This window comes from Zingiber officinale, chromosome 1B, assembly GCF_018446385.1.
Source record: "Zingiber officinale cultivar Zhangliang chromosome 1B, Zo_v1.1, whole genome shotgun sequence".
NCBI classification, from domain to species: domain Eukaryota; kingdom Viridiplantae; phylum Streptophyta; class Magnoliopsida; order Zingiberales; family Zingiberaceae; genus Zingiber; species Zingiber officinale.
Genome location: NC_055986.1, coordinates 163,119,042 through 163,136,271, shown reverse-complemented (window position 1 = coordinate 163,136,271; position 17,230 = coordinate 163,119,042). Strand labels below are relative to the sequence as shown.

At 37.3% G+C, this 17,230-nt stretch overlaps 2 protein-coding genes across 10 annotated transcripts; one reads left to right on the top strand and one right to left on the bottom strand.

Moving 5' to 3' along the window:
• The first annotated feature begins 1,566 nt into the window (after nucleotides 1–1,566).
• On the top strand, nucleotides 1,567–10,065 carry LOC121987970 (O-fucosyltransferase 7-like). 5 transcript variants are annotated; one of them, XM_042541689.1, is made up of 13 exons: nucleotides 1,570–1,922; nucleotides 2,005–2,206; nucleotides 2,318–2,437; nucleotides 2,525–2,624; nucleotides 2,728–2,795; nucleotides 7,735–7,823; nucleotides 8,145–8,325; nucleotides 8,433–8,561; nucleotides 8,652–8,785; nucleotides 8,869–9,082; nucleotides 9,197–9,381; nucleotides 9,471–9,566; nucleotides 9,655–10,065. In XM_042541689.1, exons 2-13 carry the CDS (start codon nucleotides 2,051–2,053, stop codon nucleotides 9,776–9,778), a joined length of 1,596 nt encoding a protein of 531 aa, XP_042397623.1. In that variant the 5' UTR covers nucleotides 1,570–1,922; nucleotides 2,005–2,050; the 3' UTR covers nucleotides 9,779–10,065. The 5 variants fall into 5 exon arrangements, with proteins under 5 accessions (XP_042397614.1, XP_042397606.1, XP_042397617.1 ...); XM_042541690.1 differs by having other exon boundaries at nucleotides 1,572–1,922; nucleotides 2,318–2,416; XM_042541680.1 differs by having other exon boundaries at nucleotides 1,567–1,922; nucleotides 2,008–2,206; nucleotides 8,869–9,381.
• On the bottom strand, nucleotides 9,804–17,111 carry LOC121988008 (probable protein phosphatase 2C 41). Of its 5 annotated transcripts, XR_006113788.1 has the most exons (8): nucleotides 16,812–17,111; nucleotides 16,126–16,230; nucleotides 12,868–13,107; nucleotides 12,458–12,734; nucleotides 10,903–11,057; nucleotides 10,385–10,795; nucleotides 9,912–10,018; nucleotides 9,804–9,838 (listed from the first exon to the last, which is right to left on the bottom strand). XR_006113788.1 is itself a non-coding variant. In XM_042541691.1 (5 exons), the coding sequence occupies exons 1-5, from the start codon at nucleotides 16,848–16,850 to the stop codon at nucleotides 10,655–10,657; spliced, it is 852 nt and encodes a 283-aa protein (XP_042397625.1). In that variant the 5' UTR covers nucleotides 16,851–17,111; the 3' UTR covers nucleotides 10,063–10,654. The 5 variants fall into 5 exon arrangements, 1 of the variants encoding a protein (XP_042397625.1); XR_006113783.1 differs by lacking the exon at nucleotides 16,126–16,230; XR_006113800.1 differs by lacking the exon at nucleotides 16,126–16,230 and having other exon boundaries at nucleotides 12,868–13,100.
• Between the last annotated feature and the right edge of the window lie 119 nt (nucleotides 17,112–17,230).

Here is a 17,230-nt window from a genome sequence, read left to right as displayed (position 1 = left end):
CGAATCGATCGGCGCAATAAATCTGAGAGCTCCTTTAGGGTCACTGTGTGACTTTGCCGCTCTGACGGGCTACATGAAGGGAACCGAGGTTACTGACAGAACGTGAAGGTACGCAGGCATTGAAATGGTTCATTAATGCTCATCAGCCACTGTTGAACATGCATGCGTATTCATGGAGAGATCGAGCTCTTTCTGTCTTCGTCCTGCATGTTCCCGTATCAACTCCTTGCCGATCGAGCTGCAATTCACAGGGGATGTTTGGTTGGATGAAATGAGAATAGAGAATGGAGAAAGAATAGAAAGTTGGTGCTTGGTTGAGGGAAATAGCTAATTTTAAAGTCAGTTTATTTAACTTAAAATGATTTTGATAAAATTTAAGTAATTTTTATAAAATTGTTAAAAGTATTTTAATATTATAGTATTTTATGTATAATAATGTGATTAAATGAAATAGCTAATTTTTTATAATGTAGTAGTTTCAGGGTAGCTATCTGTAATAACTATCCAGTAGCTAGCTAATAAATAAATATTTTTAATATAAAATATCTAATGGATGCTTTTTTATTTTATTTTTATTTTTAGAAGGCATCCTTTACATAATTCAAAATGTCCTTTTAATTATTGTTCTAATTATAATGCACTCCACCAATAAATGCATGCAAGCTTATTTAGAGTGGTCATTGAAACCATCCACACAATAACATTACTAAGTTAATTAGCTATAGTTAACGCTAATAAAATTTAAATTTTGAAAATTTTAAAAAAAAAGGAAAAAGGTTTAAGTCGTGTTGCATCTGGTATTATTATATTGAGCACTTGGAATCGTACCATTTACTTGCTTGGTTTTAAATTGTTGATGGTGTCGAGTTAAGCCCAACAATTCGATGAGTTAAAATATTTGAATAGGGGTGTAAATGAATCAAGTCATTCATGAACTATTCGAAATTCAATTCAATAAAAGTTCATTTATACTTATTTAATGAGACTCGTTAAGATAAATAAACCAAGCTCAAGTTTCATAATACTCAGTTCATTAGCTTGTAAACATGTTCATTAATAAGTTCATAAATTAACTTTTAAATAAAAAAATAATAGTTTTGACATTGAATTTATAAATTTTATAATTTACTTAAAAATATAGATAGATATATTAAATTTATTTATTAGAATAAAATTATAAATTTTAGTAAGAATATTATAATTTTCTCTAAATATATAATTTAGTTTTTAATAAATATTTAAATTTATAATTTATATTTATTAAGCTTGTTTAGGTTCGATAAAAATTCGAATAAACTATGAATATATTCGTTAAATAAAGCTCGACCTCAACTCAATTATAAACAAGACAAACTCAAATATTTAAAAATACAACTTAACTCAACTCGACTTGATTACACCCTACCTCTGAATTTACTTTAGAAGTCATTTTATGTATGTATTCAATGAGTTTGGGTCCGTCTCATCATGTTAGATCTATAGACCCATTTAAAGCCCAATACACATACATTGAATTCGAATTTAAATCCTATTAGGGTGCATTGGATTTGGAGGAATGCATGTTCTCGCGACAAGTCCTGATTCCTGAACAGTCGAAGCACATGACACTCCACGGCATTCACGAGAGCACCGAAGAAACAACAAATATGGCAGATTGAACGCCAGATTTAAGCTCCAACGTCTCGCATTCGTGGGACCATCATCCACAAACTCTCTCATTCCTCGGGTTAGATAGATCTGCAGGTAGATTGTCTCAATTTAAACAGCATTCCAAGTGCACAGGTTGATCTTAAGAGCGGGAGATTTTGATCGATCCAATGGAAGTTTTTGTTGGCATTTGTGGTTTGGAGCTACACTTTGTCAAAGTGCGGCGGATTGTTCTTTTAGAATCCAAATGCGCCGGCGAGAGTTTCCAATTTTAGGTACGTGTTTTGTGGATTTTGCTTGAGGATTCTTTCCTTTTCTGGTTTCTTCGTCTTCCTCCTCTCGCTTTTTGTAAACCAGAAGAGAAGGGAAGCGGCAAAGAAGTAACCGAAGGCAAACTTGAGGGATGCAGCCGCGCAGGCCGACGCCGACTGCCCTCTCGGCTTTCCGGTGGACTCTAATGCGCGCCGTTGGAGCTGTCGCCGTCGCCGCCCTCGTGGTCGTGCACGTGGTCCTCCTTCCATCCGCCACCACCGCCCCCGACGCCCAAGAGCTCCCCCAGGCATCTCCTTCTCTCTCGTCTCCCCCTGTTTTTATGAAACCTCGAGATGAACTTTCTTCTGCGAGCATCGCGTGAGGCAGCTCGATTTCGTGGGCTTGTTTTGGTGTTTAGGAACGTGAAATTGGATACCGGTGGAAAACCAGCGAGCTCAGATGGATGCAGGAGTTCGCTCCGCCCCAACTCCCCAAGCTCCCCATTTCTGCACAGAAGGTGATTCTTGAAATGCCAGTGGTTCGTGTTAGGATGGAAAAGTTCAGTATTGCCATTGATTTTCATTCGTTTTTCCCCCTCACTCTCTTCGTACTCTGAACTCTGCAGGTGGGCAGCTCGAAAGGAGATTATGATCTTGCCAAGCTATGGAAATCATCTTCAAACGGAAACTTTCTGCAATGTGTAGCACCGAGCTCATCGTATCTGCGTAAGGAGCTGCATCAGTTCAGATTTTTTATTTTGTTATTCGTTTAGTCAATGCTTTCTGTAGCTATAAGATTTACACATCCTTATCTTTTTACTGTTTTCAGCTCCTTTGCATTCAAGAGGGTTCTTGCTAGTTCATACGAATGGTGGGTTAAACCAAATGCGTGCCGGGGTACGATTTGCTCTCTCTTTTTCATGTGCATTGTAGGCTTCATCCTTACAGAAGTAAGTTAATTCATATAAGATTTTAGCCACAAATGATAACCATATCGCAATCAAAGGGAATCCATCATCTGCTTATTGGATTCGAATAGCAAAATATCCACGAGTGATACAGACCTAACAATTGCTTTGCAATCGAAGTAGATCCTTCACCTTCTCACTTTTTAGATTCAATACGTGAAGATGAAAAATTCAAGTGGATAAACACCTTGGTACCTCAAAGTCTCCACCTCATTTTGGCACCTGCTTTAAACGAAATCTTTCGATGGGTGGAAATTACAAAGACGTAATTCTAGAAATATCACTTGATGACTTGACTCTGCGAGTCCACCTTACCATGTGTTCACTTATGTTCTGTTATGATAATACTCGAGACTGAGTAAAATTAACAAAAGGATAATCTTCATACATAAAGTGCATTTTAGCTTGGGAGTACTGCAATTTTTAATATTGGTGTCTTCCTGAAAAGCATTATTTTCTGGTTTATCTTTGGAACTCAAAGAATATTGAGTATCATGAAGAAACTCTTGTTTTGCTAAGTTAGTAGTAAAATAGTTTATTTTAAGTTGCTTCAGTGTCACATTCATCAAGATTGTTCAAATTGTTGGCGCAAGTAGGCCTGTAAGGGGGGGAGGAGGTTGAATTGCTTGCCAAATAAAATATACCTTTCTCGATCTTTCAACTCTAATTAGTAGCACAATTATACTAAATTAAATTAACAACTAAAAAGAAGAGGCAAAAAGAGTTATTTGGTTACAACCCAGGTGGTTGTTAATCCAAGGCGTTGAAGGCAGAGAAGCCTCTTACACTCGTTGAATGCTCAGAAAGTTGATAGAAAATGAATACAGAAGTTGTTGCATATTTCCTAGCTCCAGGGGTCTTTTTATAGCCTTCGGAAAACTCTATCCGCAGCTTGAAGGAGCCTTCAAGATGGTCCAAGGCGCCTTCCATTAGATAAGTTTTATCCATTGAGGATACAACTCTATCTGCTTCTAACGGAAGACGCATTCGCACTGTTTATCGAAGGCGCCTTCCAGTTATTGATGGCGCCTTCCAAGTGGTAGATCAACTCCTTAGTGGTTGATCTCTTCAAGTGGGTAATTCTCCGGCTAACTGGAGTTGAGCTCACCCGAACCCAACTCCGTCCTTCTCCTCGAGCAGACTTTCTCCCCGGCTTCTCGTCCCTCGAACGTCGCGCATGTCCTTTTCGTCCACCGGTATACTCTTCCGCAACATCTCATCCCTTAGATGCACCGAACCCGTCGACTCTTTTTCCAGTGCCATCCTTCTCGCTAACTGCATCTTTTGCTCGACTTCTTGTGTTCCTAAGCTCCTACACACTTAGACACAAGGATCAAACACAACAAGACTTAATTGAGCTTGGTTGACCACATCAAAACTACCCAGGGTACTTATAATCTCCCCCTTTTTGATGTGCATCAACTCAAGTTTAAGTTAGGGTTAAAAATGTAATAACATAACTAAAGTAGATAACAAATTGCTTGAAAAACAAGTAAAAATTCTAAATCCAAAAAAATCCTAACTCCCCCTAAACTTGTACCTATTTTTCCCCCTTTGATCACATTAAAAAAATAGGGAAAATACAATAAAGTGTTAAGCAAATATTTTTAGGGGTATAATAAAGCTTCCATTTTGAAACAAATAATATAAAAATTACTTTTCTATTTTGAAAAATCTTGAAAATATTTGTCGAATCTAAATAGAATAGGTTAGATTAGTAGAAAAATGTACACGAAGAAATACTTTGTATTTGAAAAGAAATAAATTATTTCAGTACAGAAAACTAATTTTTAAAAATAAATCTCTTTAAAAATATTTTTTCAACTCTAAAAATTCTATTATTTTTCCTGGATGTATGAGACACATTGTTTAATGGCAGAAAAATAAAATTTTCAAGATTTTTATTTCTTGAATTTATAATATTAACAATTATCTTTTTTAAAAATAATTTGTAATAATTCAGACATTATTTGAAAAAAAATTGACAAAATATTAACAATCATGTTTTATCACAAAAAAAAAAGATTTTAAAAATTTAAGTTTGCAAAATAATTTTAAATTTTAAAGTATAATTTTCATTAATAATTTTATAAGACAAATAACTCAACGGTAAACAATTTTTTTAAAAAAATTATGTTTATAGATTAAATCATCATATTGCATACGAACATTTTTCAACTAGAAATACGAAATACGAACAGAAAAAAAATTCTAAGTAAGACAATTTCTATCCTAATAAAAAGAATTGGAGTTTTAATCTAAAAAAAATTTTGGAACCCAATATAAGTTCCTTCCTACTGGATTTACTAAAAATTTTGGAGGTACATAATTTTTAGGAATTTTCTAAATTTCTCCCTGGTGATTTCTAATGTACAGTTGATTCTACCATAATTTTAAAATTTTAGTTTTTTAAAATCGTTTGAACATGCATGGTCATTTTTTAACTTTTCAATTTTTCATTTTCTATCTTTAAATTATCAAACATATCTAAGGGGCATGAATTTACTAAGTTTAATTTTAACCTAGCATTTTCTCTTTCTAATTGTACTATATTCTTAGATAACATTTTGATAAATTCAAAAGATTGCTTGGGAAATAGCGCACGTACCTCACCTCGTGTTCTGATGCTCCCCCTTCATCGCAGCTTTCTTCTGAAGATTCTCCCTCTTCGTTGATGCTCATCTGTGAGGAACTTTCGGCGTCCCTCTGGTGGTCTGCCATTAGGGCTAGTTCGGTGTAAGCTTCAATCTCAAACTCAGACGATGATGTCTCATCCCATGTGGCTTTCAAGATTTTGTGCTTTGATTTTGTTGGTCTGCTGCCCTTGTCTTTCTCCTTCTTCTTTAGTTTAGGGCAGTCGTCCTTAATGTGTCATTCTTCTTGACAGTTGTAGCACCGAACTTTCCTTTTACTCCAAAAGTGCTTTTTCGTTTGCGACTTATTAAATTTATTAGATCTAATGAACTTACTAAATTTTCTTACCAATAATACTGCTTCATCTTCGTCGATTGATTCTTTGGAGTCTGGATCTGGTTCGCCTTTCTGGTTGGCCTTTAGAGCTATGTTGTGGGTTGTCTTTTCTTCTTTTATTTCGTAAGTTTACACATCTTGATTCGTGATGTTCAAAAGTGAAAAATAGATTTTCTAATGAGCTACTTTCGAGGTTTTTAGATATATAAAATGAGTCGACTATAGATGTCCACTCGGATGTCCTAGGAAATACATTTAAATCGTACCTTAATGAATTTCGATTCGTTACCTTTTTTCCGAGATTCGTGAGTTCGGTGATGAGTTCTTTGATTCTCGAGTGCAGATGTGCGATTGTTTCGCCTTCTTCCATCCGGAGGTTCGTTAGTTGGTTTCGGAGCAGATCCCGTCTCGCTAGCTTTGTTTTGGAGGTTCCTTCGTGTAACTCCAAGAACTTCTCCCAAAGTTCCTTTGCTGATTCGTAATCTCCGATCCGATTGACTTCCTCGGGTGGAAGTACGCTGAGCAGGTGGAACTCGGCTTGTCCGTTCGCTACGAAGTTGGCTTGATCTTTCTTGGTCCACTGGTACTCTTCTTTTTCGACTTCTTGTTGATCCTTGGGAGCTACAAAATCATATTTAATAATTAAGAGTAATTCAAATTCTATTTTGAAAAATATCTCCATGCGTTTTTTTCATATCGCAAAATCCCCCTCAAACTTTGGCTGGTAGATTGTCGATTCGGCCATCGTCTCGGTGCTTCAGTCGATAGTTAGTCCTTCTGAGGCGTTCTGGCTCTGATACTACTTGTTGGCGCAGGTAGACCGGCAAGAGGAGGGGTGAATTGCCTGCCAAATAAAATATACCTTTCTCGATCTTTCAACTATAATTAGTAGCATAATTATACTAAATTAAATTAACAACTAAAAAGAAGAGGCAAAAAGAGTTACTTGGTTACAAGCTATGTGGTTATTAATCCAAGGCAAATAAACATACTAAAAAGTCTCCTTCGTTGAAGGCGGAGAAGTCTCTTACACTCGTTGAATGCTCAGAAAGTTGCTAGGAAATGAATACAGGAGTTGCTGCATATTTCCTAGCTCCAGGGGTCTTTTTATAGTCCCTAGAAAACTCTATCCGTAGCTTGAAGGCGCCTTCAAGAGGTCCAAGGCTCCTTCCATTAGCTAAGTTTTATTCATTGAGGATAAAACTCTATCTGCGGCTAACGGCTACTGGAGGGCGCCTGCAAGAGCTGGAAGGCGCCTTCGCACTTTTCATTAAAGGCGCCTTCCAGCCATTGAAGGCGCCTTCTAAGTGACAGATCAACTCCTTAGTGGCTAATCTATTCACATTGGTAATTCTCTGGCTAATCGGAGTTGAGCTCACTCGAACCCAACTTCGTCTTTCTCCTCGAGCAGGCTTTCTCCTTGGCTTCTCATCCCTCGAACTTCGCCCATGTCCTTCTCGCCCATCGGTATACTCTTCCGCAGCATCTCGTCCCTCAAATTCATCGAACTCGTCGGCTCCTTTTCTAGTGTCATCCTTCTCGATAGCTGCGTCTTCCACTCGACTTTATATGTTCTTAAATTTCTACACACTTAGACACAAGGATCAAACACAACAGGACTTAACTGAACTTGATTGACCGCATCAAAACTATCTCGAGGTACTTACACAAACTTCCACTCAACGCAGCAAAATTATGATTCTTTCAACCTTAACTAAACCTTTGACACCTGGACCTTTAGACTACACTCCTGGCCGCAGATCCAGAATTCAGATTGAATTGCATTCACAGATTAAAATTCCTATATCCTAGGATCTCTCTGTTCATGAGCTATACTTTTTTGTATCTCTTTTTTCCTTATGGATTAAAAAATCACGTGTTGTGATTTTGAATGGCAGATAAGTGACATGGTAGCGGTGGCACGATTAATTGACGCAACACTTGTTATTCCTCGGCTTGATAAGAGATCATTTTGGCATGATTCTAGGTACAGATGCTTAGATTTTATCATTTTCTTCTTTTTTATCTTTTCTTTTCACAGGTTGCACTATCTGAATGATCTTTAAGCTCGCACATAGTGACAATATATATCATGTGCCATATTTTATTTTCTGCAGTATTCCTCCAGTATTCAGTTAACATATTTGAATTCTCGTATGCACGTGTTCTCTAATGCCTTTAGTAAATATGTTTCAGTAATTTCTCTGCAACATCGATGTTTTATCTTTTCTGCAATACTTAACTGGACGGTTCATCAGTTCATATATACATATAGCGTTCTCTGATGCTCTTTATGATCATGTTCCAGCAATTTCTCTAACGTGTTTGATGAAGAACACTTTATCCATGCTTTGGCCAATGATGTCAAAGTTGTAAAGAAAATACCGAAAGAGTTGACACCGACCACGACTGCAGTAATACACTTCCGAAGCTGGTCAGGAGTGGACTACTATCAAAATGAGATATTGCCTATGTGGGATAATCATCTGGTACACTGGCTGCAACCAGAAGTTCATCTTACATCAGTCTATGACAATGTTGCGGTTATAGCTAGTAATGTTTTTCTCATGCCAATGTTCTTCAATTTTCATGGAAGGTTATAAAAGCTGCCAAGTCAGATTCGCGTCTTGCGAACAATAACCTTCCTGCTGACATACAAAAACTTCGCTGCCGTGCTTTCTTTCAGGCTCTCAGATTTGCTCCAAGAATTGAAGCACTAGGAAAAGTATTTGCCCTTTTGCTGTATATTTCTTTTACAGCTTTAAGGTGATCATGGTTCGACATAATATCGTTTTTTGTTTTGTTCAAACTGCAGTTATTGGTGGAGAGGATGAGATCTTACGGTCCATTTATTGCTTTGCACCTTCGTTACGAGAAGGACATGCTTGCTTTTAGTGGGTGCACATATGGCTTATCACCTATTGAATCTGATGAACTAGCAAGGATTAGGCATGCTTTTGATGTTTTAGAGGATACTCATTCTGGATTTCTTTCAAGTTCCACACAGCATGAACATGTTCTCTATTTTGCAGAGAAAATGTTTCATATTGGAAGATCAAAGAAATTGTTGCCCAAGACCAAAGGGCTAAAGGGTATTGTCCTCTGACTCCAAAGGAGGTTGCAATTTTTATTTCTTCTCTTGGATATCCACCAAGCACTCCAATATATATCGCAGCAGGGTCAATATACGGAGGCAGTTCTCATTTGGCTGATTTGGAATCCCGATTTCCTATTTTGTTGAGCAAGGTATTGAATTTGTGTTTGATGTGTTACAATTTACAAACATTGATTTCTCCTACATTTCTATCACTTTGCCTTTGTCTCATCCGATCCGATCCTGTTTATGAACTATTTTTACAGGAGAAATTGGCATCAGCACAAGAGCTTGAACCTTTTAAACATTATGCTTCACAAATGGCAGCACTAGACTACATTGTATCACTGGAAAGTGATGTTTTTATCCCATCATATTCTGGGAATATGGCGAGGGCAGTCGAAGGTCACCGCCGCTTTCTTGGCCATCAGAAAACAATTAAGCCAGACAGGTGACCTGCTTTGAACTCCAGTTCTTATACATCGAATTCGCGAAAGGCTACCTTCTTCATTGAACCTTTATCTACCTTCATGAGTGTAGAAAAGCTCTTGTTCGTTTGTTTGATAAGATCAATCGAGGATCTCTGAGAGAAGGGAGGAAGCTATCCAATATTATTGGCGAGATTCATAAAAGAAGGTAAGTGACTGTGCAAGTTATATCCATGACTACTATGTTTGAATTTCAATACCTCTGGGAAGCTTAATGTACATTTCTGGTACGTTAGGCAAGGTTCTCCTCGCAAGCGAAAAGGGCCTGCTACCGGCACAAAAGGCATGGAACGATTCCGCACTGAAGAAGTATTTTACGAGAACCCTCTACCTGACTGTCTGTGCCAGCAGCAACCCTGAGAATTGGCCATTTAACTTGTGCATAGATCGCTAAATGGCACAATCAGTTCATACACCTGACTGCATAGCAAATTTGATACGATCCAGTTAATGTCCTGACAACAAGACTCGAGAGGAGTGACTGGGGACTCACCTGTTGTAGTAGTACCAGATGAAGTAGTCATTCTTTAGAATGAATAACTGTACTTCAATGCTGCTACTGAAGCTTACTAAATCCTACCAAACAATGTATCAAGCAAACTGCAAGAATTTTTCAATAAACAAACTAACTACGATGATTAGTATAATTGGAATAAACCATTCTAATGATAGTATCACAACAAATCATTCAATCACAAAATGAAACTGAACCAAGCATCGTCTTATTTTAGTGTTTAAATCCTCCTCTTTCTGAGTGTCTAGGTATCACATCTTCGAAATATATGCATATATCCACCCATGTGCACTGGATTAAAAACACAAATTATTTAATAAATTACAACTAGAGAATCATGTTCTTTTCGGGATCGCTAAATACTACCAAGCTAAAACTGAAACTCCGCTGCAAAACCGCAATCCAAAGAGGAAAGGAAATGCAAAAGAAATAAAGTAATCGATCCAACCAACCATTGTCAACCTGAGGGATCTGCTAGTTTCCCTGCTTAAAAAAACATGGGATTCTTCTGATTATCAAATACATCAGAAGCCATTTGCATTGGGCACACTGGCACTGATCATATTGTAGTCGAATGCTGAACTCTTTGGCATTCTTAGCTTTCATGGTATTCCCGTATGAATCTGTATTAGTAACCTCACCAATCATTTGAATCTCTGATGGTCAACTGAAAAAGATACAAGTGAAATCTCTGATTATGGACGACGAAAAGACATGTTTTCTTATGATCTGAATCGGACAACAACACATGAAATGTCATCTTTGCTGTCTCTAGTCAGTGCCTCGGTGGTCAATTGTCTTGCCGCAGTTTGTGGATCCTTGAACCTTCTAGCAGTCGCAACTGCCTCTTCATTGTTCATGACCTAAAATAGAATTTGCAATAAAAAAAGAAATATACATGTTCTTAGATGATTCCCATGCATAATTGGCATTACAATAGCATAATTAGTTTTAAGGTTGAAGAAGAAACCTTCCATATACCATCACTGGCAAGGATGAGTAGCTCTGTCTCTGATGTAATGTTTAAACAACGAATATCAGGATCTGATCGCAAATGTGATTTCAAATTCTTGTCTCCAAAAGCACGGGATACAGCTAACTGGCCATTAACCCTTGGAACGTCTCCTGACAGAGTAAAAAAAGAAGAAATATGTGAATTTTTAACAGATTGCAGCCAAAAAACAATGATGATCTACTATATTTAGGTTTTAGGCTCCAGTCATCACTATTGAAAATATACCTTTTCTTGAACATTGGTGAACTGGGGAAAAAGTAAATTCTAGGAGTAAAGAATCAAGTTATTATGCCTGTCTTTATGATAGTATAAAATAAATTTTAGGTAAGATGTGTAACTATCAAATTCAATTTACTACATTAGATCACAGAAAAAGAAGCCGAATGCTGTTTTACTCAAATTCAAGGTGATTACTTCAATGTCATGCTTAGACACCACAGCATAATTGAGCTAAGATCATGTTCAAAGACAAGGCAAGAGAGATTAATTCAGAATGCTGTTCTGCTCACATTCAAGTTGATTGCTATAAAACAGCACAAAATGCATCAGATGAGATCCTGTTGAAAGAAAAAGAGAAGAGACAAGCTGACCTCCAAATTACAAACCAGAATTTATCGACTTCAGCATCCTATCAATCAAGGTCCAAAAAATTACCATACTTGGTCTTTTCAGCAGATGCCTTGATGATGCTGCTACTTTCCCGAGCTCAAACTATCTAATCTAGATTTGGCTTTGCAGCCATAAGTTTAGCTTGCCCACAATTGCAATTGATAGTTTTTATTTTTTAAGACCGGTAATTATAATTTTTTCTACATATCATCAAATAAAAAATTTATTTGGATTCATTGTAGGACTTCCAAGTTTTCAACATGTTGTTCCAGGAGACTTTGCCAAGTTGTCCAATGTTGGGGCCATATTTCAGCAACTGTATCGATATTTTTCGATGGTTTTATGGAAGATTATATCAATTTCCTAAAAATTTTAGTTTCTTAAATAGAATAGATCAATTGATCCTGAGTCTAACAGTTATGAAAAAGATCACCCATGTCCTCACGTGATGCCCAGTTGGTTAGATGGTGACAGACTTACTACAATGGGGCATCAATTCCCAGCGGGCATGCCATCGGGAAAAACATCCCTCCCACCCCTTAGCCAACTTTGAGGTCGACTATAAATTGACCATGTGATTTTTCTCCTTTGACATAACCTAAGAACGGACTGTGAGGGCTAAATAATAATAATAATAAGATCACCCATGCTTTCAATTTTATGGAGTGGGATTACACTAACCTGAGCCTTTGACATGAGAATAAGAGGATATGAGAATAGGAAGGTCCCTCCTGCCCTTCCTCCATGTCTCATATGCCCACTCAAGATCAAACTCATATTTAGATCGTCATATATACCAATTATACTAACTGAAACAATAATGCAACTAACTGGCCGAAGAAAGCATGTTATTGTTCACACTTACAGAACATTGAACATAGAGTGGAAGAGTTGAAGGGACCTGGCATGTTTGAGACGAAGCCACCTCTATTCTCAATACTTCCACGCTCGGTGTTGGGGTCATGATCAACTGACAATTGTATCACCTGTGGACCTTTTGCAAGAACTGCTCGTGAGTCACCAATATTAGCTATGCATAACTTTGTGCCATTAATGAGGATTGCGGTGACGGCAGTTGATCCACCTCGACCAAGATCAGGACTGTGTGAAAGAATTGCCTTGTCGGTCTTCTCGTAGGCTTTTGAAATAGCTACATCTGGATTAGTCCAAAATTCTTCCTATATTTTGGAAATAAAACAAAATGTCACACTGTTAAATTTCTTGAACTTTTCTATAGTATGTCCATAGAACATACATTCTACAACTCTATCTGTAAATCAAACAGGAAAAATAAATATGATAGTGATGCACCTCTTTCAAAATGTTTGAAAATAGATGCTTCTGTAAATAGGCAGGTACATTATTTCCCAAGTGTCCATCAAATATAGCAAATAGACCAAGCTCCTGTCCTCTCATATGAATGAACTTAGCAACATGATAATCCTCCATGGGATGGTTTGTTTTCCCCTTAACAAGACTAAATCCATAAGTGATTTTTGAGCGACCCTGAGAACTTTTCCCTTTACCAGCATCACATGAAGAACCTGCAAACTACACAAAGAAACTTTAAGACTGGATAATCTAAAACAACAGGGCTTTTCAGCACAACAATCATACTGAAGCTTAGAACTCTTATAATATAGACATTTTGAGGAGACAAATTGGCCACAAGTTAATTTATTTTCAAAAATAAAAATTTATTTGAGATATGATATAAGACTGGATCACAGGGTAAGTCAGAACCCAATTAACCTATATTTTAACTCTTCTTTTTCATAGATCACATGTAAAGTGAGAGAGCGGCAAAAAAGCGTCAATAAAAGAAGTAAACTGAAAATAACTTATTAGAAATGGACTAAAAAATGCAGTTTAGGCACCAAGAACCACAACTTTAAACAACCCAAGAATGTATTTGACTTGCAGAAGACAAAGCAGACTTGGAGAATGTTGCCAACATAGGATATGAGCAGCCAAGGATTAATGCTAGTGCTAATCTGCTAAATTGTCTTCTTTAGGGTTGGATAGACCAAGTTGAGTTGGTCAGCCCAAGTTCAGTGTGTATAACTACAGAAGGCTTGTCAGTGAAGCCTCATATCAAGTGAAAGGCCAGGATAACAATAATACAAGGGGATCAGGGACAGCAGGCCAGTCAAGCCTGACTAAGGCAAGTGAAGAATGAATATCCTTGTCCCAATTCACCAGAAGGATGCTATAGAAGGGATGGAGAAGATGCCACCATTTTGACACAAGAAGAGAAGCCAAAGTTGAATCCTAACGCATTCATGCAATTTTAGTTGCATCTTTTCAATGAGATTCTCAAGATTGTCGTTAGAGACAACAACAACAAGATTATGGTTCAAGTTAAGAGTTTTTGTATATGACAAAGGCCACCAATAAACTCCATTTGAAACAGAAGAATATTTCCATCAGATGAAAGAAAGGACAATAATTTATCTTAATGATGAGAGTAGCTATGCAAATAAAAAAAGCCTTATCAACTACAATGATGGGAAATTTATGCTCGTGCTACTGTTCATTGTTTCTTGTATATCTAAGAGAACATATTATATGGATGAGAAACCATAAAAGGTGAAGACCAGGAAGAAGGATTTACAACACTCCCACTGAAATTGGTAAAAATTGAGTTCTTAAAGTTTCACAAAATCATTCTCATAGCTTTTACAGGCAGAATGAAAAATAGTAAGCTATACTTCATGGATAGTACTATCATTGCTGGTGATTCTGTAGTTCAAAAATCACTTCTATTGAATTCGAAGAGAATCCAATTCTGACATGTGACTTGGTTAAATGAGTCTGAGGAGATTAGAAAGGGATGAACAAGATACATCTCCTGTATAGGCATCATACAAGTGAGTTATTTTGCAAAGAATGTGTGTTCGACAAGATGTAGAAGGTCAGTTTCATGACAAAGAGAATCAGCCAGGACATATTGGATTATATCCGATCAGATGTTTGGGCCTATCTTAAATTCCTTCAAAAGGTGGATATTGATAGAGCAACTTGGAATGAGTATCTAAAAGTGGTGTATCTTGAATTGATTAAAGCTACATCAAAAACGTGTTGAATTCATTCAACGTGTGGGATGTTAAGATGGCCATCACATAATTAGCAAGTCACTTCAAGATATCAGCTTAGGAGATTTGAGTGCATTATGTGAATTGCATATCTCATGGTCCAAGCCCAACATAATTTAGCACATGCACTTATTGTAGACTAGGTATATTCTGATGGAAGTAACACTGATAGATATTGAAATGGATTGTGAGATCCCTATGAGTCAATCCAAAAGAGTGATTGCATTATCACTAGGACTGCAAACGAATTGTGCCGGCTCGCGAGCTTTTCGAGCCGGATCGAAAAATATTCGATTCGTATTCGAATTTATCGAATTCGAGCCGAACTCGAGCCCAAATTATATTGTTCGAGCTGTTCGCGAGCTCGAGCCTTAATTCGAACCGAATTCGAACCAAATATTTTGAATTGTTCGAGCTTCGAATCGAACTCGAACTCGAATATACCTAATTCGAGCCTTAAATTTTTCTACATATTCGGCTCAATTCGATTCATTTACATCCCTAATTATCACATTGAACCCAATTATATGGTGACATTGGATGTGATGAAGAAAGCAATTTAAGTGAAGAGTTTGCCAGTGAACTCGTGTTCCTTGTCTAGTCTTGAACAATGAGAATTGGAGTATTGCATATCTGAGCAAGGAGCCAAGGATTAAATGTTTCATGAACAAGCAAGTATATTGATAGTTGGCACTGCTATGAGCGTGATGTGATATCTAAAAAAGAAGTCTCCTTGGGAAAAAAAAAAAGATAATAACCAGCAGATATGTTTAAGAAGACTCTTTCAACCACCAAGTTATATTCATGTTGGGACTTAGTAGTTGTAAGTTGCAATAGGTGAGTCCCATATGTGGATGTTGGAGGAAAGATGTAGAGAAGAAGTTCAGTTGCTTGAACAGTCAAAGCAAACTTAAGAAATGCTGTGTGTAACTCAAATATCTGACTTGTTGATGATGTTTGAGAGTCAACTGAAGGATATAGGTAATCAGATGTGTTGCTGACCTTAAGGCTGGTAGGTCATACCAGTATGGTAGCAGCCAAGATATCAAGGTTGGCCTTCTAAGTTGTCAACCTAATGGGTCAGGCAGAGTAGGCAAGCTCAAGCAGTCCGAATCAAGTGAACAAGAGTTGCAAAATGCTTAAGCCAATACAGTTTCAAGTCAGGGCATGGTAAGGCAACAAAAATACAAGGGGCATGAACAAATTGACTAAGCTTAGCTAGGATCTGCCAGCAGGCTTCAACATGTAGCAACATATCCATTAGGACACCAGAACCTGAGTATACTATCCCTTAGGGCTTCGTTTACCATATGCGGTTTAGGATTTATGAAGGTGTTGGTGATCGTTATAAATATATGCACACAAGCACCACACAGTTGAATAAGACACAAAATAGACAAAGGTCATTGCGGAGAGCTTTGGCGTTGTAGGACAAATCATCATCCCCTGTGAAAGTGAATCTTGGAATTTCCACCTAATCACAGTGTTTGTAGTTATCTTGAATCTCTGTGTGTATTTTGTGTTCTATCATACGTCAGTAGCAAACTGGCCTTACTACAGCTTGGATCCATAACATCAACTGCAATAAATTCAGCCATCAAAATGTTATGAACAGTATCCAGGTCACTCTTTAATAAATATAGTAAGCTGTACCTTTGACCAAAAATTTCATATAAGAATCATGAGTCTGATGTAATCCACAGTTGTATAGTTGGCATGAGTTAAGCATTTGAAACAATTTTGCCCCCTCTTTTTTTTTTTACATATGAATGTTTCTAAATGATAACTAGAAATCATCTTCTCGAGACTAAGACGAACAACAAACCTATAGATTACAGATAGCAGCAACACGTTAGAACAATAAAAGGATGTCTTTTCTAATACAGCCGATGCCAAGTAACCAAAGAAGAGATTTGAGAAAGCAAGAAAAATTAACAAATCGGAATCGGTACGAAAACGAATCGTTTATAAGGTTAAAAGGTTTCTTCTACCGATTTTTATAAACAATAACTGCAAAAGGAATCCAGGAGATTCAACACAGCTAAACCCTCGAATCGGAAGCAGACAAGATTAGACAAAGGAAAGCATACCAATCGAAAAACTAGTTCAGTAAATCCCAAGGTCAAGGTCAAGGTCAAAGTCAAGGTTCAAATCCCTAACCTTAGAGGACGAGCCTCTGAAGCAGCACAACCACCCCATCAAAGTCCAAAACTTTCTCAGCCCGTCAATCTTCCCCGATCCGGCTCGCAAAAGCTTCCACTTTGACAAGATCGAACCTTGACAAAAGAGCCGATCGCGACGACGAGAGAATGAAGGAAGAGGCGATGTATTGGGCGAGATGGAAGCAATGAACAACGCCTCCGAAGGAGAATCCAACCTCGGAAGAAAAAGGAGAAGAAGACGCAACTACTGCTCGTCTCCGAACAATTAAATAATCAAATAAATTATAGCACGCAGCGAAATGATGACAATGGTTGAAAAAAAAAAAAAGAGAAAAAATTTAATTAATTATTTTCAGGTGGAAGCTTGTAAGACTTGATCATGACGCATGCTCGTGGACCTGACAAAACCACCGGAAA